General features: G+C 38.2%; 1 protein-coding gene across 1 annotated transcript in view; it reads right to left on the reverse strand.

The window, feature by feature from the left end:
• The window catches only part of HECW2 (HECT, C2 and WW domain containing E3 ubiquitin protein ligase 2), a 173187-nt gene that overhangs the window by 94766 nt on the left and 54419 nt on the right, over positions 1–24002 (reverse strand). The window contains exon 2 of the mRNA XM_052792284.1: positions 21649–21989. Within this exon, the coding sequence (XP_052648244.1) occupies positions 21649–21940 (292 nt within the window). The 5' untranslated portion in view covers positions 21941–21989. The remainder of the gene's footprint in view (positions 1–21648; positions 21990–24002) is intronic.

A 24002-nucleotide genomic window follows, 5' to 3' on the forward strand; every position in this document is an offset into this window, starting at 1 on the left:
AGCTTGCTTGAGCTGCACACAGAGGAGGACAGCAGCTTCCCAAGAATAAAGGGCATGCACTTTTATCTGTGACCACAGTTTCCATTACAAGTCTTTGCCAGAAAAACTAGAAAATGTAACAAAGTATTCCTGCTGTGGAAGACATGATAGCAGCAAAGCTGTGCTTTTGTCAACATAGCCTATCCTGCCCCCGGATAAATTCTGTTGGTAAATAAACACTACCAACAAAAGCACAATTTTGCTAGTGCAGCTGCACTTACAGAGAGGGCTTTCTCTGGTGTGGCTGTCTTGGTACAGATCACATGTAATCTCACAGACAGCGGAAAAAGTTAGGGGTCATTTATTTCATGGCCTTCATGTTGTTTTTATATGGACCAGCAGCATCTGGTCATGTATGCAGATACCCAATGCAGAAAGGTACCAGAGAAAACTGGGGGTTTTGCTTTGCGTTTGTTTTTTCCTGGTCAAATATTTCTGAAGTGGAAACAGTGGAAATCAGTTCAGGAAGGGCCAGATAGTCATGGCAGCCCTGTCAAGTCTACCACTGGGGTCAGCAACCCCATCCCTCTCCCTCCTTCACAGCCCCAAAATGTACTTGGAACAATTCCTCCTCGGCAGTAAGATCATTACTGTAATTCAGTCTGCTGCTCTCTGACAACGGTACATGTTTTACTCTTCTGAGAACTGGAATATTCAGGCTAGTTAAAGTTGGGGCAGCACTGAGTAGCCCGTAATATATAGGAAATCAGACTGAATGACCTCTTCTGGGTTTAATTTCAGTAAAATTTAGGCGCATTTCAGAACAATTACTAGCTCATAAGCTAACCTTAAGTACACTTTATTCCACATGTAATTCTCCTGTAACTGACCCTTCAAAAAGAGGTTTTTCTTGTGAAACTGTCAGCAAACACAATTGCTGTAACTGAGAGGCCTTAAAATAGAGTCAAGATGATTGTGTGCTATTTTTATTTTTTTTTGTTTTGTTTGCAAATCTGAAAATAAAACACCATTTTGAATCATTACAAAATGTACATCTGCCCTTTAAACATCATATGCATCACTGCAATGCACATTTGTAAAAAGCACAACAGGCTAGAAGCAATTTTTAAAACATACGCATGTTATTTTAAATCTGTATTTTGAAACTGTTGCAAGTGTCTTTTGTTCTATTTATATTTATGAAATTTTAAAATCAGATACCAGCAAACAAATACTCAGCAATTGTCCACCAAAACTTACTGAAACATTTGGCTTGAGTACTCACCTTTTTCTCCAGATAACATTTTGCAATATGCCTCATGTTGGCTACTCATGAAGCAGAGTAAAATTTATTACCAGTATATTTGCTATTACTGATCCACAGGTTTGCACAGAACGTTTTCTAGTTTCCTTCTTTCCTTTTTGCCCATCCTTCTGCCCTCTTCTCCTTTTTGCTCCAGCCGCTCATACAGTAGAAGAAACTACCCCACATTATACAGGTTTACAGTAGTATTGGTACATTATTATCAGAAACCCTGTCAGTTGTAAGATGGGTACCCTAAGAAGTATCTAAGGCAAGCAGCAAGCCTGTTACTACCTGTATAACAAACTACAAAACTTCCTGCCCTAATTAACAGGAGCCATCCCTACCCTAATTATCAGCAGCCATCCTGCTTCCCATGCCCTACAACTTAATAATGATATGCGAGTACTTTAAAAATTCACATAAATTTTGCAAATGCTTTTTGACAAGTATTGTGCTTATTTCCTTTTTTCATCCTCTGGTCCTAAAACTGAGATGATGATCTATTTTAAGAAACTATAATTTATTAACAAATTTTTCAGTTAATAAATTTATCAAGTCAAAAACCTTACCTGACAGATGATCCTCAAAACTGCTAGAAAGCCCGAACTAGCTATTGATCACAGTAATCGGCAATAATTTTAAAAGCCCCATTCTAACTTAGTCAAGTGACACAAATTCCTCAATTTCTGCAATTATCTTCTACAAAATCTGACCTGAATTCACTGGTGCATTATCCACTTGATGTGCTTTTTTTCCATTCATATTCTAACAGACATATTACTGGCTAAAATGTAAATATATCTGCAAGTGTTAAAAAATATTCATACAGCACAAAGGATGAGCTCAGTCACTTCAGATAAGGAACTGTCACCTACTGTATGTGCAACATCTTGACCAACAAGACCTTCCAGGCACTGCAGAGATACAGACAAACACCAACCAACCATAAGCAGCTACACCTGAAAAGTAACTTCACGATCTTCACTCATCAAAATAAAGGAACTCATTGGCACAAGAGCTGTGTCATTCAGCAAGAGCTTGCACTTCTAATCCTCAATTCATGTCACAACTTTCAATGAAAGAGCCGCAGGCCCAAATAGATTAATTAGGTATATGTGATAATTCTGAATAAATTCTGGAAAAATCTTTAACTGTATATATGCAAATTACAAGCAAAAAAAAGGCTAAGTTCAGTAAACATATCTCTTTTCTAGAAAATAATATGCAACTCAGAAGAAAGTACAAGAGAGAAAAGGTACGTATTTCTTCTTAAATCCCCGTAAGGGCATAAAGTATCATAATGAGCTGAAATCTCACTTGTGGGGAGCTCTCAGGTGTGTAATGGGAAGGAGGCACTCCCTTGCCAGATGGCATGTTCTGCTGACGGCCATGGAGGAGAATGAGTGTAACCACAAAAACGACTTAAGTGTTTTAACTGCCCACATATGCATACCCTCCGCCAGTTACAACAAGTGGCTTTTTGTGCAGGTGGAAGTTTCAATGAGAATCACTGAAGGTTTTCCCTAAGATTTTTATTAAATAAAAGATGAATTCATCATTAGCAAGTGTGTAAAACTCACAGCACAAAACATTCTGAGCCACAAAGCCAGCATCACCCAAAGAGCTGACCCAGCCTTTGCACACAGTGATCTATCAGCTGCTTTTATGGCCAACTAGTTGGGTGATTTTATTTTGCTTTTGATAGTAAGTCCCACCTTCAGGTTTCCCAAAGGTCTATTTTCTTTCCTGGAATGAACAAGCAAGGAGCAAAGTCAGTGCCAGACATACTCCCCAAGAGTCCTCTGGAGGTTCATTTAACTGCTTAATCACTCCTGCATTTTCAGCCCTTGTTTTACTTGGTGTTTATTTATCCCCCCCCCCTTTTTTTTTTTGGTGCATGTAAGTGTTATTTATTGCTAGGGACAAAGGGCTAAAACAAGAAGCCCTAGATGCAGTATACCCACAGAACAGATAAAATGCCTAGAAAAAGGAGTCTTCCTACATACAGCAGCTAACACCCATGGATCCAGGAGGTTAGGTAGTTTGGGTTTTGCCTTCTCAAATGGTTGATGGTTTGAACCCTGGAACTATTGCAATGGCACAAAAAAAATGGACTTCCAGCCATGTGGCATCCTTCAACACTGGGTGGAGACAACCAATTCATCACTGAAAGGAGAGGAAAGACTGCCTCTGAATTCCTCAGCTTCACTTTTGATTGCACTTGATTACTGCTTGCAGATTCTGACATTGTCTGATAAACATTTGTCTTAATCTGTTCCAGCCTTTTGACAGTCACAGTATCAGCTAGCATTTCATTCTCAGTGTTCAGGTCCATTCCCATGTCTAATACAGAAACATTTCTAAAAATGTTTTTTTTCCTTGCCAGTTCTAAGTGATTACTCACTGTCTTTTAGAAATCCTTCTGAATTTCTAAAAGTTGTCAATAAAATATGTCTCTGCAGCACACATCTCTTAAGGATCTTGTGGGATTTAATATTGCCTTTAGCGGCTGTTATTTTTTAAGTTTATCTTCAATATTATGAGCTGTTTAAGCAGGAATGCAAACTAGTCTATTGTCATCTGACAGTAATAGGTTTCTTAGGGAATTTATTAGAAAGTCAGAGAGCTTGCTGGTTTGGAATATAGAAAAATACTTATATTTAAAACAATACACTTTTGTCATACTTCAACTTTTCAGTAATCTAAACCAAATGTAAAACCCACTAACAAAAAGAGGAAACAGCCCAAGAATGCAGGTTCTAACTCAAGGTAGAAACAGGCATCAATGCTTCCCTCTCATGCGTCTATTAAAGAGTGAACCCATTAACTATGATATTGTGCATACCTCTGCATAAGCAATTTCTCCTTTCCTTTCTACAAACCACATAACCTCTAGCTTAAGTAAACAGTAACGTCCTCCTATTTTATTTATATATGTATATGTTTGCTAAGGCATCCAAATGGCTGATAAGTAATGCTGTGGAAACCCTGCAGATAGAGAGGAATAATAGGTCAGCATAAAGAGAGCACATCCATGCCAGCAGCGCGCTGAGGAAGGCTATTAAAGGAATATGCTGAATCACTATCCTTCACTACCTTTGTCACGATTACCACTTATGCTCCTGTCCAGCTGCACTTTCCACCTCCCCCTCAGTGCCTCAGGATGGCAAGATCTAATGGCAGATTCCTCATTTTGTAGATTTTTCCATTGCTGAAAAGTTCTTCCAGGCTCTTTGCAGTCTCTTCACTTGAAATGAGTTTATTCCAAAAACTTTGTTCTGAACTGGCATAAAAGTAGACCTAAACATTGTAGTATTTTACAAATTATTAATGAGGCTATTGCTATTATTTGACTTCAAATGTGCTGAGATGCTTTACCATTCCAAGAAATATTTCATACTCCTAGCTCTGACCAGATTCCTCCTTTTACCTACCTCCTGCTTTTGATGTAAGGATTCAGGATTCACTTTCAATTTGATATGGCTATTAGTAATTAGCAGAATGAATACATTATATAGGACAATCTGAGTTCATTACGAAGCCCAGCAAAGCTGTAAGAAGTGAAACATCATCTCTAAGCATTTACTACTAATGTTGCACCTGAAATAAAATATTTTGAATGTTCCCAAAGACAGATATTATTCCCTTATTGGTAGATGACAACAGCCAGCACTACTCAATATGATAGTGTATATCCAAGAAGCAGTCAAGCAATATACAAAAACAACAAAAAAGAAACCTATGGCTTCGGAAGTATATAAAAATGCTTTCTTAAACAAAAAATCCTGTACAGATTGGTTATATTACACCTAACTACGCACAATTTCATACAGTGAGCTCTGATCCTGAAAACTTTGTTAATACAATTTGTGAACCGAGTCCCTAGGGCATAATTTTCAGCTGAGCTACAGTTTCTGCATTTTTGTATAATTTTATATTGTGTGTCATTGATGACTTGCAAACACAGACTATCCCATTTTGGGATCTGGCACTAGCATGCTGACATTGCAGAATTTAACAGCATAATTAAGGAAACACTGTAGACACCAGGAGAAGGGTTTTTTGGATGAGCATGACTGAAGTCTGACCCAGTTCACATTCCAGAAGCACACCATGTTTTTTTCAGTCATTTCCACCAAACAATATAGTGTGGTTATACGCTGTTTTAATATTCAACCAGACACAGGATAACCCAGAAATAGTTCAGGAGCGCAGCACATTCTAAATTTGCACATACACTTTCAAAGATGCTATTTTTGCAAGGTATACAGGCACAGGAAATCTAGTTTGTTCACTTCTGTCTCAGTGCCTACATTCTTCTGCTGTCCCTGACCTGATTCAGGTTCCCCTGGACTGCAGCCCGGGGCTTGTTTACTTGACAGAAATTCACAAGTTTTTGTTGGTTCTTTGCTGAGGAGACCAAACCCATTTTGTCACAACATGCTGACAGTTTGTCATGGTGGCTGTAGCCACCTACTTTTGCTGATTTTCTCTACCACACTTTGGATACCATCCCCTAATGCCTCAACCTGGAGCTGCAAGCAGGTACATATGCTGACCTGCAAGTCAACCTTGTGTCAAGCAGTCTTTTTCTTTCCCACAATCCTGCCAAATACATTACTGTCAATAATTTCTTCAGATTCTTCAACAGGGACACTTCTACTAATGCAATACTTTTTTTTTTTTTTTTTTTTTTAAATAAACCATGACTATTCTGCCCTTTTGCTTGCCCTTGCTAAGAAGAATGGAGGACTATTCCCTCCCCATGCAGTCGCAGAGCCCTATCTCCACAAGAACTGGGAATGATTAAATAAAAAATTAACTACAAAATGAAGTAGTTGGATTTTATACCAGGAAAGCATAGAGGGCTGGAAATATTTATAAGGACTTGGTAAGAAACTGTAACAGATATGCCACGTGATACTCTCTTGTAAATATCCAAAAAATGGAGGGGGAAAAGCCATCGCTATCCTAAATCCTCAGCACTGTGAACTGGTGAACATGGCGAATTGGTGAACACTGCTTTACAACCGCTCATGATCATAGTCATTTTGGGGGGTTTTTGGTTGGTTGGTTCCACCGCCCCCTTCACATTTCACCCTCTTCAGAATAACTAAGAAACACCTGTGCTACTTCAGGAAAGATTTCAGCTGCATTGAACCTCAGGGCAAAACCGCTGTGGAACTTGCAGTTGCAACTCCTAATATATACTGCTACTTCACTCCTAAAGATCATATTAAAAAGCCTATAAATCAAAGTATCAAAGTACCATGGCCAACACTTATCCTCCAAGGACAGAAATGTAGCAAGTCAATTGTTCATGACTGCAAGTCACAGACAAACACTGACAACAACTAGAAAACCAGAGGCAGAGACCTGCACCATCTTCCAACTCCCTCCCTTCGCAGGGTGGGGTGCAGAGTGGGGAACTTTTAGATGGAGCATCACAGTTGGATTTTTATTTCGCACCTGAATTTATAAAACTCTCATTGTTTTGAGACACTTTACATACCAACAGGCTCAAGTCCTTTGCAGTTACTCTGCACTTTCTTCCTTTTGTTGTGATCTGCATGTATTCAGGTTTTTCCGGAGTGCCTAAAAAGCCGACAGTGTATGTCATCTGTTTGGAGATGTGGTATTTATTGCTTGCATCAGGGATTTTCTGTGTAATACACTAAAGCAGGGCAAGCTGGCTAATTACTGCTGCATCCAAGTTCAAAGTTCAGATCCAGATGTCAAACTTCTTAAAAATTCAGGATCATCTGGTTTTACTTTTAGTTTGGCTCATCAGAGAGAAAATCCCAAATCATGACATTTGATGCTGGCTTCCTCATTTCTGTCCCTGAGTTGCTGCGTAATTCTTGGGAAGCAAAGAAAATCCCAAAGCCTTGCCTACCTACTGTATAAGACATACATGTTACTAAAATGGTGTCCTTTTACTTATTTTTAAACTAACTATGTAGGATTCCAGTCAGTTGCCAGTGCAGTGACTCAGCAAAGCCCTGTGCAGAGAAACTCCCTGCTGGGACTCTTATGGTCCTGAAGGGAGGGAGGCCAGGTCATGGGCCTTTCCTCACAGAACAAACACACCTGCTTTAGGCGACTGTGGGACACGCAGGACACCATCAGAAAGGGCTCCTGAAACAATGCAAATTGTTTGCGAGTGATGAAATAAGGAGCTAAGCACATTGCCTATGCAACCTTCAGATTTCAGGATGCTCTTTTAAGAAAGCTTGGTAGTCCTCAACTCAGCAACTTTACATTACTCCTCTTAATTTACACGCAAGTTCAGGTGATGTCCTTAATTTTGCATTAGAGATTCTGCCCGTCACTTCCCAATCTGCACCTCTCCCGCCCTGATACCTGGTAGTCTGAAAACATGCCCTACATTTCTAACAGCAAAGCTCAGGTGCTCTTTTGGGATATTTTCTCCCAAATAATTTTGGAACATGGAGTATATATAACAGAATTTCAGAGAACATCTGTAAATTAGTATCCACAGAACTATCAAGGGCATCTATGATTTCAAACACAGTATCCTCTATTCAGTAAGCAATTTATTTCAGGAGGTTGACTCATTTCCTTAAAGCTTTTTCAGCTATCTGTTGTGACTGAAAAAAATTCAGAAAATTTAGAAGTACTCAAGGAAATGAGCCAACACATCCTGGAAGAAATTCATCCAATACACATACAATAAGACAAGTCAGCCTTAGATTTCTAAAGAAATGAGCAGGAGGAAGTTCTAAATGAACCTGAAATATTTTCTGTGAAATACAATGTTTGTTTCCCATCATCGTAATTCTCCTTATGCCCACTTTAAAAGCAACATTCTCCAGTTAATCAGGAAGGTAAAGTGGTTTTTTGCTGGTTTTTTTTTTCCCCTGTAGAGACAAAAAACCTTCCCTGAAATAGTTTAGTGAATCTCCCCAATATTTAAATTAAAAATATTGCTGCCATTATGCCTCATGAGAACTTTCTTTCAGATTCCCAGTGCTTACCCCCAGGGGCATAGGGTCCATGGTCAAACTATACATCCCAAGATAAAGCCTTTTCAGTGAGATGCATAATGCACCACAGAACCACCTCATCACAGAGCTCTGGGGACGCTGGCTACCTGGAGGTCATCACCCAGGGACAAGGAAACAAGAAGTCTCCACCTTCAAGGGTCTCCAGCAACGTAATCAAGTGCACTGTCTTGGAAAAGCTCAACTCTTTCTTTGAAAACAAAAGCAAAGAACCAGAAACTTTTTTACAGCCTTTCCAAGAACCACTCATCCCCAGGGTTTCATATTTCTGAATATCTGAAATCATGACAGAAACAAATGAAAAATCCATCTGCCAAACAACAAAGATTTCATGAAACAGTAGTTATGACAAATTGCTTTTGCCCTTCTCTGGATTCTCACATACTTGTGAAGCACAAAGAGTACAACTCAAGTATTTTGAGTATTCTCAGTCATTAAGTGAAAAAAGGCAATTTTTCATTAAAACTTTTCTATGCCATTGTCTACTAGACATGAATTTAGCAGCATGACAATGCTGAACAGATGCCTTTGGCTAGACGTTTACCAAGTGACGATGTATGTTCATGTGCTGGGCTGGCAAAGGTGCTAAGCCTCTTCTTTCACGTGGGAGGCTCAATCCAATGCACATACAGCCTCTGGAAATGTAGCAGGGTCCAGACATGGTACTGAATCTCCCAGAACACGTTTGCCTCTCAGAACTGGCTGGTATGCTATCTCATGAACGCCACCCCACTCTTGGAGAAATGATCAACTGGGGCTCTCACAATGGAGGGAAGCTGCACCCTGAGTTTGCAGCACAAAGTCACTCTTCAGACAGATTCAATCAAGACAGTAAAGTCTCTGTGCCTCCTCATTTTCTCCATTACTCTTGACAGTCTTTCCAGTCTGGATTAGTGTCTGTTCAGTCTTTCCAGTTGATTGCCTTGGACTTCATTTTTCTATTTGATGACTTCTTTGTATCGGAATATCCCTTGATCCCTGTACATAATTTGTCATCTTTACCTGGTATGGCAAACAAAGAGGTTTCCAAACCTTAGCATGCCCCTTTACAATCCACTAACTCCTTCATCATACACATGTTCTTAACATGCCAGTCCCAACGTCCAGAAATATTTCATTGTTTTAAAGCTTTTATCTCATACAGGAAAGCTGAGATCCAACTGCTCTTCTAATGATGTAGTTTCACATTGCAGCGAACAGTTACAACTACCGCATCAGCAGACAGCCCATGGAGGAGCAGCCTCACACTGCCTCCTGCCATGCTCCACTAGACAAAGCAGTCAGTTAGCTGCACAGTAAGTCAGATCAGCAAGTATCCAAAGGATAACTATAATCAAATTAGATGCAACCCAAAACAACACTAAAACTCAGTGGTTTTTTTGGAGGGAGGATGTGTTAGTTTTCTCTAGGGCAAAGCAGTTTCAACTTCGTGATCATCTTAATGATGTTTCCTATTCAGACTCCCCCTCACCGTAACATAAGAAATATAGGATAAAAATACAAGAAGGAGAAGTACAAAGGCAGAAAGAGTAACTGAGTGAGAAGGTGTATACAGACTCCCCAAACCAACAGAAGCAAAAATAAAAAGGCTGTGGAGCTGGGGAAAAAAATAAAACAAAATAATCATTTCATCATTTCCTACTTCAAATTAGCTTTTTTGTTTGTTTGCTCACAGTGCCTGGACTGTCATAAACCTAAATTTTGACATATTTCCACATAACCTTCCATGAACAGAAACGGAGTGGAAAGAGCAGAAGTGGGATTTGGAGAAAAACAAAAACAAACAAACAAAAAACCCATCACACTCAATGCAAGCCAATGTATCCATTTATAAAAAAAAAGAAAGACTTAAAAAACCAAAATAAAATAAATCAAAGACTTTTTTCAGGTTATGTAGCTTATTACCAGAAAGTTAATTTTCAGAATGAAATTGCTCAACCTTTGTCTAAGCAAAAAGAGAACTGGAATAATGCTAAGTGGTAATTCAGATCCTTGAACAGTCAGCAAGTGGGACCTCTAAAGAGCAAGTTCATCCTTCTCCACTATTTTGAAATCAAATACTTTTAACAGGCTCTTCTCATCTTCAAAGAATCATAACACTCTAGTTTTAGCCAAATGCCATTTTTAGATTAATGTACTTCATATCCAACTACCCAAACATAGCTTCAATTTGTTCACAATAACTGGAGTTTCTGGTGAGTATGTATCTACAAAATTACCAAGACGTTAATAAATATTCTTGAGTACCAAATAACCTACCTCAAAGTAACTGGTAGTTCATACCCTAGCTAAACGGAAAACTGTTTGCCATTGGAAATTTAAATGGTATTTTATGACAAAGTCTTGATTAACTACGTCTAACTGCACAGCAGTCTTAAGTAAAAAGACATTATCCAAGCGATAGCATCTTAATAATCTATTCTTCATTACCTCTCATGCAGTAGAAGCAGAAGAGTGAAAAGGAGGTTGGAAGATTGCCCAGGATCTTTGCAATCTACTTCAGCAGAAGAGAATTTAGAATTTCCAGGATAAGTTAACTCCAGAGTAATGCACTGTAAACAGAGTTTTCCCGTAATAACCAGAAAAACCGCTAACTTGTCTTCAGCACCATCATATCATATTCAGAGTAACAGGAATGACTTTTTTCTCCATGCATTGCCTAGACCTTTTTCCTCACACATATGCTTTTTTAGTTTTGTAATGAGATGGATTATTTCTTCAGGGTTAAGATTTACCTCTTAAACAAAAAGGATGCCGATATAGTTACTTATAGTCTCAAATCTTTAAGCTCATGTCATGAAGATGAGAGGAGACGAAGCCAAACACTGCTTATGACAAGTACTAAATGGCTCTGCAGATTAAACTGGATGAGACCAAATCTAAAAGAAACACAAAGGTCATGTTGCAATTCTTTAGAAGGGATATCATTTTGCGAGTGCCAAAAATCAAAGCAAATTATATTGAAATCATCACGAGAAGTCAAAAACGGAGAAAAACATCTTGCTTATTTAACTTTTTAGCATAAAATCTCACAATGAAAAAGCTTTCTCTCTCGCAGTGTTAACATGCAACAGCAAAAAAGGACTACAAAACTGTGTAGACTAATGAAGGCAAAGAAGCTTTATTAATTTGTGTAAGTATCTTGAAAGCACCTACAGATAACAACATTTCCATGATTTCTTTTATGTTCCTAGCAGAATATTTTTAAAAAGCAGTAACTCCCTGGGATTCTGAAGGCAAAGAAAAGAACCTAGAATTAAATGCAACTAGAAACAAAGGCTCACCAACTCAACTACTCCCAGCTATACAAGTAAACCCAGAGCATAAATAAGTAATTACCAAAAGTGCAATCAGACTTGCATTGCTATTACAGCAGCCTACAAATCACACCCCATCACACCCTCTCTGCTGGGGTCACTGCTGCACATTGCAGCTGAGCAGGCTGAGTGGCAAATTACTGTCAAAGAGACAGTCTCTCTCACTCGTGGTTTCATACTCCTGCAGGTTCCCTGCAGCTACCCCTGCTGCTTTCCATCATCCCATTTGAGATGCTAAATCAGCATAGAGCTGTTAGTATTCTTGGGAGAGTAAATGCTCTGCCAGCTTAGTGCTGCTCAGCCAATGGGCAGTAAATAGTAGCACCGAAGACCGTAATCTACACTAATCTGAAAGGCGGTGAATTTTATTTAACTGCTTGAGCAGGAGAGAAGTGTACTCAATTAAGTGTGCTGTAATTAAGACTGCTTTTCAAAATCAAAATCTTATGTGCTAATGACTCAGAACATCTAGCTGAATTGACAACAAAAGTCATAAAGCTATTTGCATCTTTTGGTGAAATGCCACTAATGTCAGGTGGGTTGTTTTTGATCTTACTTGCCAAAAACATATCATGGGTGTGTTTGGTTTTTTTAAAGGAAACTGGACAATGCACTTTTCATCCTATTGCTCAAATAATTTGCAAGTTAAAGAATACATCGAAGAAAGTATTGTTGACTGTACATTAAGTTCAACCCCATCAATACCTCCTAAAAATCTTATTCATTGTTGACTTTGGTAGATTGTTGCATCCTTATTCAGTATCTTGAAAGCAACTGCCTGTCTGTTAAGTCTACTAAAATTCAGAGATGCATCTACATTGAAAAATTTTGAACTGAATTTTCCCTCTCCCTGCAGGCTACCATCTGCTGAACTATGTCATGCATGAAACTCTATATACAAATTAAACTACATTGAACACAGAAAGATGGGGTTGTTTTGTTTCTTTTTTATGAGGTCATTACTGGATATTTATCTAAGTGACAACAGTATGCGCCTGCTATTGCACTATAATGTTTTCCTATGCATATTTCATCTTATAAAGCCAAACCCATTTAAGCTTAACTGGCTTCATATGCGAGAAAGCGCTTCTACATTTGATGGCAAAGATAAAACATTGCTTAAGATCCTGATCTTGCAAGGCACCAAATGTCTTTAATTCTTAGTTCTCTTCACAGATGACACCTAGTAGGTCCAAGCTTTCAGTTTTAAACTGTCTAAAATTATCCTCAAGTGTGACTTGACTCATATGAACCACATTTATGACCATCAGATAAATTCTCAAGGAAGGAAGCACTTAATGGAGCATGAGAGTTCATACCGTATTCAATAATGGAAACTTCTAATGGCAATTGAATAGCAATGATCAGAGAATTAGTCAGGGAAAACCAGAAACTGAATTTCTAATCACACCTTCTGTAAGAAAACTAGAAACTGGTGACCTGTATCTATCGAACCTTCTTCTATGTACAGTTAAAGAGGGCATGATGTTAACAGTGACATGCAAGAAGAGATTAAGATGAAATTGAATTCTTAAATAGGCTCTTTAAGAATAAATATCCTTTGTCCATTTCCCTTATGATCTGATTATATATCCGCATAACTATTCAAGTTATTTTGAATATACTCTATAAATTTTCAAAATAAGGTCCTTTACATTTACTGAACACTTTACAGTATTTATCTTGCTTCTTCCAGGCAAAAGTAATGAATCTTTATTGTATCTTTTCCTCTTCTCCTTACTACAGTACATGGGAAATGACTGTTATTTTTATGGAAAGTGTAGGTTCATTTTTTTGCATTACCACACATTGGGATAGAAAGGATTAAATTATTCCCAAGGTCAGGGAAGGAATGACAAGGACAATGAATCTACTGATTTTTATAAACTTTCAAGGACTACTGACACATTAGTGATGGAATGAGTGATTACCGACTCGAAATACAACCAAAGACTAAGCAGTTTGACATTAACTCTGAATGACTGCTAGACAAAGGAGGCAGATCTCATGAAGGGAGTTTGACTAGACCTTGAAACAAAGCTCCAAAGCACAGGATTTGCTTGCCTGGGAATTGGCTGCCCACCAGAGTGAGAGCGATGGAATCCTGGATGCTGCTGGGCAAAGAGACAAGAAACGGTGCCAATGCAGATATTTGTAAGCTTTGTTTTTCCCAAGGAGTAAAGGCTAGCTAAGCAGAGTCAGTTTAACTGCACTCTTGTAGCACCTTCACCCCACATCAGTACCACTCTTACACCAAACCGGCAAATTGTACAAGGGCTGGATACCACTCAGGCCCAGCTGAAAATTTTTCCGTATCAGAGGAGCTCTAAGATGGTCAGATCTGGCCATTCTCTGGATCTTTTTTGCTCCTCAAATAGCGTAAGTTGCAAGATACATCTTGATGAACTTTGCTAGGAAAGGAGGCCTATCAAGATCAATGTTGGCACCTTCAGTAACCTCCTCCGGTTATAATTTAGGAATATGTGTATCCAGTATCAGCATATATTAAAAGGTTATATGAAACATATCCACCAATAAAGTGTTAGTTTCAGAGTTCTAGTTATGCGTGTTTCTCATCTTTTTAAGTGCTACTGGTTTTAACTATACCGGTCACATCCTTAACATACTATATTTAACACTCAGCTTGTAACACTTCTTCATTAATTCAGATTCTTACAATCATTGATAAATCCGTGCCAATGAAAGAGCCAAGAACTTCATAAAAAATTTACAGGAGGAATTCTAACACTGTGCATAACGCAAAACTAATCCATAAGCTATTACTTACATTAAACAAATCAATAGATTAATTAATGCAACTACTTTTTCAATCCAGTTGTCAGTGATTGGGGATAACTGTTGTTCCCAAATTATTTTGAAAATACTGCATGGCATGTTGGTTTGATGATAGAAAACAGCTCAGCAAATGTCTTTTCAAAAAAACAAAATGAAAGCCAACCTCTTTCAAACAAATAAAAAACAAAGCTAATGCAAGGCAGTTTTATGGTAAAAGGGAGTATTACAAATTCAGAAGTGTACATTGTTTTCCATTATCCAGTGTTTGTATTTGCCATCTTCCCATCTGCTGGAACAGCCACTTACATCAAACAGGCAGGGTGGGGAGAACGCTGCTTTCTATCCAAAGGATTATAAATGTTGTCATGCCAAAACCTCCTGCAGTGGAAAGATACTGACAACACAGCTGAAAGTGTCCTCCCTGCAGTTACATTTGCCTAGTTTTCAGGTCAGAGGTATAAAAAAATTTAAAAAACACAATTAACTGAAAAGTTTGGATGTTCTGACAACACTTTCTCTGTCACAGCTTGAACTTCTGCCAGACATAAATATCATCCTACAAGACTCTAGGTTTTGTTTTTATTTTTTAGCAGCGAAGTAACTCTTCTCTTCTTAAAACAAATATTATGAGTGTATTTTAATGTAGTGAATGTATCTTTTACTATCTGCTGCATGCAGTGAAAATACATAGAGAAAGCACCTTCTATTCATGTCTTCTAACTTTTGCTGTAAAGAGAAGGTGTAATGTTGTCCATACACTGATTTTTGAGCAAAATTTACTAGCTCACAACTGAGGAGGAGAAAGTACCTAAGTCTGTGTTGGGGAAAACAGTAGCTTTGTAAGTGGGTCGGGATCTAGGAAGAAAGGAAAGAATAAGATTGAAATGCAGTACCTGGAAGGAAAGCTTCTGATGACTGTTGGTTTGCCACAGATTTATTTTTTTTTAAACTACTGTAAACCTCAACACATATGATTTTAGGATACAATTCCTATATTAGATTACCTTCACTTTTCATTATCCCACTCAAGAGGTAGCCTTTCCCTAAATATCACTGTCACCAGCAGATGAAGTATTTCAAAGCAGCTTTTTCCACACACTTTTGCTTATCATCACAAATACCAACATCAGACAGACACAGACTAGCACCAAACCCAGATGCAGGCCAAGATGAATTCAAGTTCTCTCCTGTAATCCTACTTATTGTTGACAATTAATTTAGCTTTGTTATACATATTATTTAAGCATACATGTCCAGTGGGAGTTTCACTGACATCTCAACATGCACAGGTATGGCTCTTCCAGAGCTTCAGAGCCATAGCTGGTCCTTTTGTTTATTTTTTGAAGAGAACAAAATTACCACAGTGCTTAGATATTCAGATGATATAATTTAAAAAAACATAAAAATAAAAAAAATCCCCAATGGTTGATGACAAACAGCGCAACACCAGCCTCCTGGAAGCCTAAGCCAAAGACTCTACCATGGAGCCAACTAGGTAAAGACCCGACTCTTCTACACAGAAAGTCAAGTCCATGGTTTGCAGACTTCAGCAGCAGCCAAAATGAGGAGTAACCACAAATTAATACCGCTATGCCTTGTAATTTGTCAACAGACATTAACAGTACTGCTCAGATTTTAAATTACAGAAAAGTACTCCTGTTGCTAAAACAGGAAGGAGAAAAAAAAAACATCAAGTGATCAGGCTTTTCTGGAAAATAATACAGTTATTACTTTATATGTTTTCTATAATGGAAACCAGAGAAATCTTCCACGAATAAAGTATCTTAACATTTTATAATCTCTCTGTCTAACGTAAGCCACTATTTTAAGTGTATTAAAGGCAGTTTATGTGAGAGCTTTTTTCTTTTTAATCTTGTCTGACCCGAAATGGAAAGGCTCCAAACTCCATTGCCCTAGGAGGCATAGTATAAACCTAGATCCTATCTAAATTGCCCTATATAATTTTGCATCAGGGGTTTGGGGGGGGGGGGGGGGGGGGGGGTGTTTTATTTTTGTTTTATTTTTGTTTTGCTTTTGTAGTTCTATTGTGGATCCATGTTGTAGGTATAACAAAGAGCCAAGCAGCCTGTGAAAAGCAGCTGATGGAAACAAATATAATGACCTTTGATAGCCAGCATTTTAAATGTGCTAAGGATCTCTAGAACAAGGGCATGCATCTCATAAATAGGACTCCGTAAATTAGGACAAAAATAGGCCAACCTGCGCAATTTGGCCACGGGAGTTAATCTATTTAAACCAAAAGTGGGGTTTGCTTCTCTCACCTGGCTTTTTATTCTTTATTTTGTACTTTCTGATTTCTTTAAATATGAGACTTCATGGCAACCCATAAACCTCATCAAGATTCAACTTCCTCCAGCATCCCACAAGCAGTGGAGAGTCCACCTGCTCATCTTCTTGAACAGTTCTCACTTCCCAAGGAAGTCCTGGTACCCTGTTGCTACCATAACACAGTAGCAAGAAAACTGGGATGTCTCACAGTCCCTTTGAACTGAATATCCATTTCTCGTCTTTGATTCCAACTGGGTCCAATACTTTGCACAGCTTTACTCACTACAGGACTCCAGAGCCTGACCACTCTTGCCATAGCAAGACTCGGATTCCTCTTAATTAGAGGAAAAAATGTCTGTAAAACTCCAGTCGCTTAAACACTGCTTGGAACAAACATTTTTAAAACACACAGGTACAGAGCAAAAGCTGGGTCAGTACTGGACAAGAAAACTTCATGGGTCTAACAGGATGCATAAAGTGTTTGTTAATTTCTGTAGAGTTTCACCACTTCAAAAGATGAAGAAGGCTTTCAGTCTAAATCCTAGCCTAGCTCTTAAAAAAAGTTTAAAAAAATTGAGAGAATGGACCTCTTCCTTCCTTCTCATAAAGACAGAAAGACCGAAAATTTACCTTTACTCCTTAGAGTAAGCACAGGTACAATACCTCTACTAAAAAGCCCCCTCTCCGAATTTCATCACGTCTTGTCACTTTGAAGTGACAATCTTCATAACCAGACCTGAAGAAGAAATAAGAAGCCCATTCTAGGGAGAGCTTAAAGCTGAATTCAAAATTACAAACCTGCATTTCAGATTTGACGATTTTCATGCAACATTGCCTGATTTACCTGAAGAAGAGCTAAGACTCAGAAATAACATTTCTCCCTTACATGTAGTCTCACTGGGACACCTGTGCTTTTACAGATGTGTTATCTACATTCTCCACTAATTCTGTAGCTAGAAAGCTGCTTCAACAAAACTTGATGGACAAGACTGTTCAAGAAGTGCTACTGATACTTTTAAAAGTTCAGACAGTACAAAACCAGAAATAGTCAGGAAAAAGGATGTTTGCCTTCACACAATACACTGTGTTCCTCACATACACTTTTCTTCTGGTAGTCCTTAGGAACACACTGGAGAAGAAAGAGACCCTCTGTACAAAGCAGTCCCTCAACAAGAAAACAGATCACATTTTAGCTGTACACAGTGATGAAACAGAAGATAGCAGCATGGTACTAAACCCATCAAACTCACACATGTATCTAAAAACATTCCATACAAAATTCTAGAAAAACTGAGCATGAATTTAGCTATGTAGAGCTATGTAGAATTTTTCAGTTAGGTTCAACTTCTTGCATTTAAAACTGAAAGACCAAAAGTTATTGTAGAGGAGTATCCTGAGGACATTATAGTGAATTAATGTCTAATAAAATATGCAGTCTTTTCTACAAAGTATTTGTTCATTTATGACTTCCCTCCCCCTTTTAAAAAAAAAACAAAACCAAACGTAAGTCTGGAAAAAAATTCACACATACTTAAAAAAAAAAAAAAAAAGAATCAGTCCTTCAGAATAAGATGATTCTGTGTTTCTCCCCTTAGGCTTTTCTCTTTTTAAAAAGATAACATCTATTTTCATAACCATTTAGCAGGCCAAACATTTCACTGAAGTTGTACTCCACTAGAAAAAGCTCCATCTACCATTCCCTAGTGTAAACCAGTCATCTGTGAACCACCTAGTAGTAGAGGCAGTGACTCCGATTAATGACAGTCTTGTGACCCACTGCACCAACTGATGTCTGGGTGATTGTGTACAGTGGTTTGTAGTCAGTCTCTTAAAAAGAAAGGGATCTAAAAAGTTCGGTGGGATTCCTAGTGAGCTACTGCAGTTTTAACCATGCAGTAAAACCACACTCGGAAGCACAGAACTGCTTTCTCATGATAGAAAACTAATGAGAGTGTGCTAATTGGATAAATTAATGAATGAAGAGGCAAGACAGTTTCCCAGTGTGTCATTTTCAATTCCTTTTGTAACAGATGTATTCTATGAAATTAATTTGAAGTGAAAATGTACCTGGATTGCTTCAGACCTTTGCAAGGTCTCTCTGTACCAAAGCCTGAGCTCAGAATGATGCTCATTTTTACAATTTCACCTTCTCTTCGTTTACAGAATTAACAACCACTTTTTTCCCCCTTAAAACATTGATCCAGCTTTCATGACAGTTAATTGTGCAACCAACATTAAAAAAGAAAAAAGCCACAGGACTGTGCTTTTGGTTATACAATGTATTTTTTTTTAAATAAGAGCAAAACATTTGCCTTTTCCGGTTCCTAGCTCCTTGAAAAACGGTGCTTTACTAGAAGATGTGGGGGAACATTGGAAGTACAGCAGTAGGCTGGCACAGCCCCAGTGCTGTCTTGTGTTAGTGTCCACACACAGCTTGGGGTGCCTTCAGCAGGCAATGCCAGAGGAGAGTGACTTTGTAAGTGAAATGGTTTTCATTTTAAAGAAAGAACAGGATGGATAACCTCAAGCAACTATGTTGAATATTAATAAGGTGTTTGAGAATGGAGCTTTTATTTTTAAATATATTCACCCACAAACATCCTCTCCCGAGGAACTAAGAAGTGAGTGTCCTCAACTTCCAAAGGAGTAAGTGGGAACTGAGGGTACTTCATGGTGATTATTACAAAGGACTGAAAATCCTGGATTATACCCTGTGGGATTTAACTTACCTTAGCTATGTCTATAAAAGTGATGCAAATGAAAGGTTTTTAGATGATACTCTTACAATTTTTTTTATCATTTTTTATTTTTAAAAGATGCTAGATACTTCAAAGAGTTTATCAAAAAGCCTAACTCAAAGACAGACAGGCATGGCTATCAGGCTGCATATATCCTTACCCCTCTGTTGTAAAAAATGTGCAATTCCACCATTCGGAATGATGAAACCGCAAGTCTTAAAGGAAAGACTCTGCTCAGATCTATTTTAAATCAGTAACAAAACTCTTATTAGCGCTCAAAGATTTCAAGTGGCAGTGGAGACAATGTGAATGAGTTCCTGGACCTTTCATCATTTAAAAAGAAAACAAGAAACCCAACATATTCAAACATTGGTATTACACAGCAGCATGGTGGGGGTTTTAGGCCCAAGAAGGCATAAATTTGGCTCTTCCTTATAGGATTCTTACCCTGTGGTAACTTAACATTACTTTGTACTTTAGGGGCTCAACAGACTGGAAGTAGAAATATTTTTAATCATGAAAGTAGGATAAAAATCACTTAGAGCCTACAATAAGAACCAATGAGAATTTTAGAGAAAGATGCTGTACTTTATCATCTTGAATATCAATCCTGAAGAGCTGTGAACCATGAAAAAAACCAATGGGAAGGGGTGTCAAACCTTTATTCAGATGAAGCTCTCAATGTATTTAAATTAGTATGTTTAAGCTCCATTTAGCAGTCTGTGCATTTTACAGCACAGATCACACTTCAGTTGCTAACACTGTTGGGAAGATTCATTTCTGTTTATTATGGAGACACTTCATTTAGGTGGCTTAAATGTTAGCACATCTCCATGGTTTATTCCAGGAGAGACTGCAGCTCATGCACCAATTCCAATACAGCTTTTATAACCAGGTAAGCACTGGAACAGCACAAGTCAATACTGTCCAGTTTGTGGAGCTGCAGTAATGTCAGAAAAAAATATCAGACAAAAAAAGAATCAGAACTGGAAACAGCATCTACACAGCATGTAACATTAAGTGATGCAGAGATGGAACATCTTGGAAAAAGATGGCACAGCAAATACCTCTCCAAAATCCTACTGAGACCAATTTCATTGCACTAAGCTTAGTCCCAGCACGGACAAAATTCCAGTGGTCAGATCTGTTTCCACCAGTTTCTGCTATACCTGCTTTTGGCAGGTTGAATTGACAGTTCCTTTCTACATTAGTAATTAGGTTCAGAGAAGCAGTGCAATTTTGAAACAAATCAACCTATCAGCCCCACTTAACTGAGCACTGGTTAAATTCAGAAAGTAATTTTAGTGCACGTGAACTGCACTGCTTGAGAAGACAACTAAACCCCATGTGCCACTACAGCTACCCACTAGCTATACTCCAGTTCCTAGTGGGGACATAAAGACTGTCCATTGGACAGCTCCAAACCACACACACAGCAGGGATGTTTCAATCTAGAGACTTGATTAAACATAATACAAGGGAAAATCCCAACCCAAATATGCTGCTGATGCTAGGCTCTCAGCACCAACTGCTTTGACCTACTGATCCACTCCTTTTGAGCCACACCATTTGCTAATGCACACACTGCCCACAGGCCCTTGCATGCCAGCCTGGAACTCTTTCCAGCTCTCTCCTATAAAACATCCTGAACAGCACAAAAAAGCACATAAAAGAATCTCTTTAGAGGATTTCCTTCTACAAAAATTCTTCATGAACAGAAATTCTCACTCCTTCAGAATTGATAAAATTTCAGTTCTACAAAATCAAAGACTTATACAAAATACCTTTTCACAAGTGTTAAGAATTTACTTGACCAAAAAAACTGTATAAACATTGGACGGTAAGCATGTCAAGTTACATGATGAATACGGTACTCCAAATTTTCCAGTCTGTAAGCCAGCCACCAGCAAAGTTCAAAATCGGTAACTGCACGTACATTTGTTGTTTAGTAAGAATGCATTTCATCTTCTAGCAGGTCATTGTGGAACCATATCTACATTAATCAGAATCATGTTTTTACATAGTTCACTGCACTAAGAAAAACAAAGAGAAATCCAAGGTAATTCTCTGCAGTCTTACCTCAACTTTAACCTTTAGATTAATTATGTAGTGTGCCAGAACACATATCAGAAAAGGAAATATGAAGTGGGAAAAGAACAAGAAATGCACAGAAATATTACAAGATGGTTCTAACTTACCTATGTGATATAGTCCTATCCAGTCAGTCGGGTCTACTTCTTCCTTAATATCCCAGAAAATGATGAGGTTCTGAGATTGCCCTAAGGTGTATTCATACATACTGGCTGTCAAACTAGACCTGCTATCCGAGGTCACTAAATCAGTGTCGCTGTTGGCACGCTGCAAGTTCATGTTCTCAGCCATGGTTCCCTGAGATGCCAAACTCTGCAGATTCTCTGGGCTCAGAGTATACCGTAGCTGTGGGTTGCGACGTCGCACAAAAAGCAGATGTTCTCGAGCTGAACTGGCCATCTCTTCTCCGCTTTTGTCAATTTACGTGAAAAAGTTGTTGTTCAGAGATCTATCATGAAGAAGAAAAAAAGGAAGTGTTGAAGTGAGACAGCAGGTTACTCAGTCAAATATTAAATGGAGAGGCATTAGGGCAAAAATGTTCATACAGAAGCCTAAAATGGACTGAGTAAAATCTTTTTACTTCATTGTTTTACCACTGCAGCCACCTTAGTGTCTGTACATTAAAAAAAAAAACCACAAACCACATGAATCAGTTGTGACAAAATTCAGAGTTAACCACACACCATTAAATAACATTTATAAGCCAGAAAGCAACAGAAAGCAAAACATGCAAGACCATCTATCAAGCAAGAACAGCCAGAGTAACAAAGCTCATTTAAGTCTGGCAGTAGTCTAAAGAGTGAAGAGATAATGAACTCATCTTCCACCAAAGAAATCACAGCAGTGTATGATGTACTTTCACTTAGATACATTAGTTTCCAACAATACTCTCTATGCACATGCACTGTATGTTCAGCATCAGTAAAGTGTTGAAGGTATTAATAAGGTTGGACATATTTCAGAAGAAATATGGTATCACAGATTTATGCTACTATGAAATCATTTTGTAAGGATTTTATTTTTTAAGATACAAAGCATAGCTTCTGAGATCCTCTATACCATACCAAACCACATCAGACCGTTGACAGGGGTACTTCAGACTACAGATATATATTCAATTAGCCCATGTCAGTTTATCTGTGCAGTCAGATTGTGTTGTTGTTCTCCATACATCAGAAAACAGAAGCCTTACAAATTCAACAGCTTTCCTCTAGCCCTGAGGAGACACTAGAAGGTCTTCACTGAAATGGTCATGCCAATATCATCACAACATACATTCAGAAGCAGAACTTGCATCTCATTATCCATAGCTACTAAAAGTACCACTATATGAAAATAAGCCCTCACATTACTCACAACTTGAGATAGATCATCAGAAAGGAAGGACAAGAATAACAAAATATTAAAACAGAGGGAACAGCTTATAGGAGGATAGAATTGGCGATGGGGAACCTCATGCCATAGAATGAATATGAAAATTTCTTTATCTAAGCTACGTGACTTTGACCAAAGCTGTTTGCCTTTTTCAAAAGCTATAGTTTGTACCATTGCTGTTTCTTTATTTTACACAGGAAATAAAATGGTCCTTATCTGGCAGAACCATTTGCTTTCAGAAGAAACTGAATTTTCTGGTAATGTGTTTTTCAGTCAAAACTGTGAAAATTATCTTCTGTACTATATTCACCTGGAATAGGAACCATGTATTTCCTCCAAAGCCAAACCAAACCAAAGCAGTCCTCCTGCCCAGTAGTAACTCCACAGCTCACCAGGAAGAAATTGTGCCCTGGGGTCCTTACACTCTTCATACAATTTGAAAATAGTATTTCAACATTTCTGACCAGACTGCAACTTAACCGTTACAACATAAATTATTCCACTATAGCATCTTCTGAGGGAGGTATACTGCGGGAAAGATCTCCTTAGTTTTATACATACAAATAACCACATGTAAGAAAAATGTGTGCATGTACACATATAAAAAAAGCAAGTAAGAGGTACCTGTGTATTATTCTTGGGCTTTATTCTTGGCGTCATAGCCTTCAGCTATCGTACGCAGATATATTTGTTCTCTTAAAATAACCCAAGCATTGTCAGACAGTGCTGAGTGTCACCTGCTATAATGCTCCTGTTTCAAGCAACGACGCCTGTAATGCAGAATTAGGTAGAGCCCACGAGAAGCAAATGGATTGGCTGGCCACTTCCATAGTATTATAATTGTAATTAGACCTACAGTACACTACCGCTATCAATTAAATATCTGACAACTGGTTTATTAAACAGAAACCTCTGCCTCTAGAGGTCAAAAGATATTTAATTATTAAAAAGAAAAAAAACAAGTAGAGCACCTGGAGATCCCAAGATTGTGATTAAGAAAAATTCATTTAAAAAAAAAAAGGCATTTTCATATTTTGAGGGTTTTCTTTTCCTGTTCATCCCTCTTTCCCAACATGATGAATCTTCA

Source organism: Harpia harpyja, chromosome 7 (genome assembly GCF_026419915.1).
Source record: "Harpia harpyja isolate bHarHar1 chromosome 7, bHarHar1 primary haplotype, whole genome shotgun sequence".
Lineage (NCBI taxonomy): Eukaryota > Metazoa > Chordata > Aves > Accipitriformes > Accipitridae > Harpia > Harpia harpyja.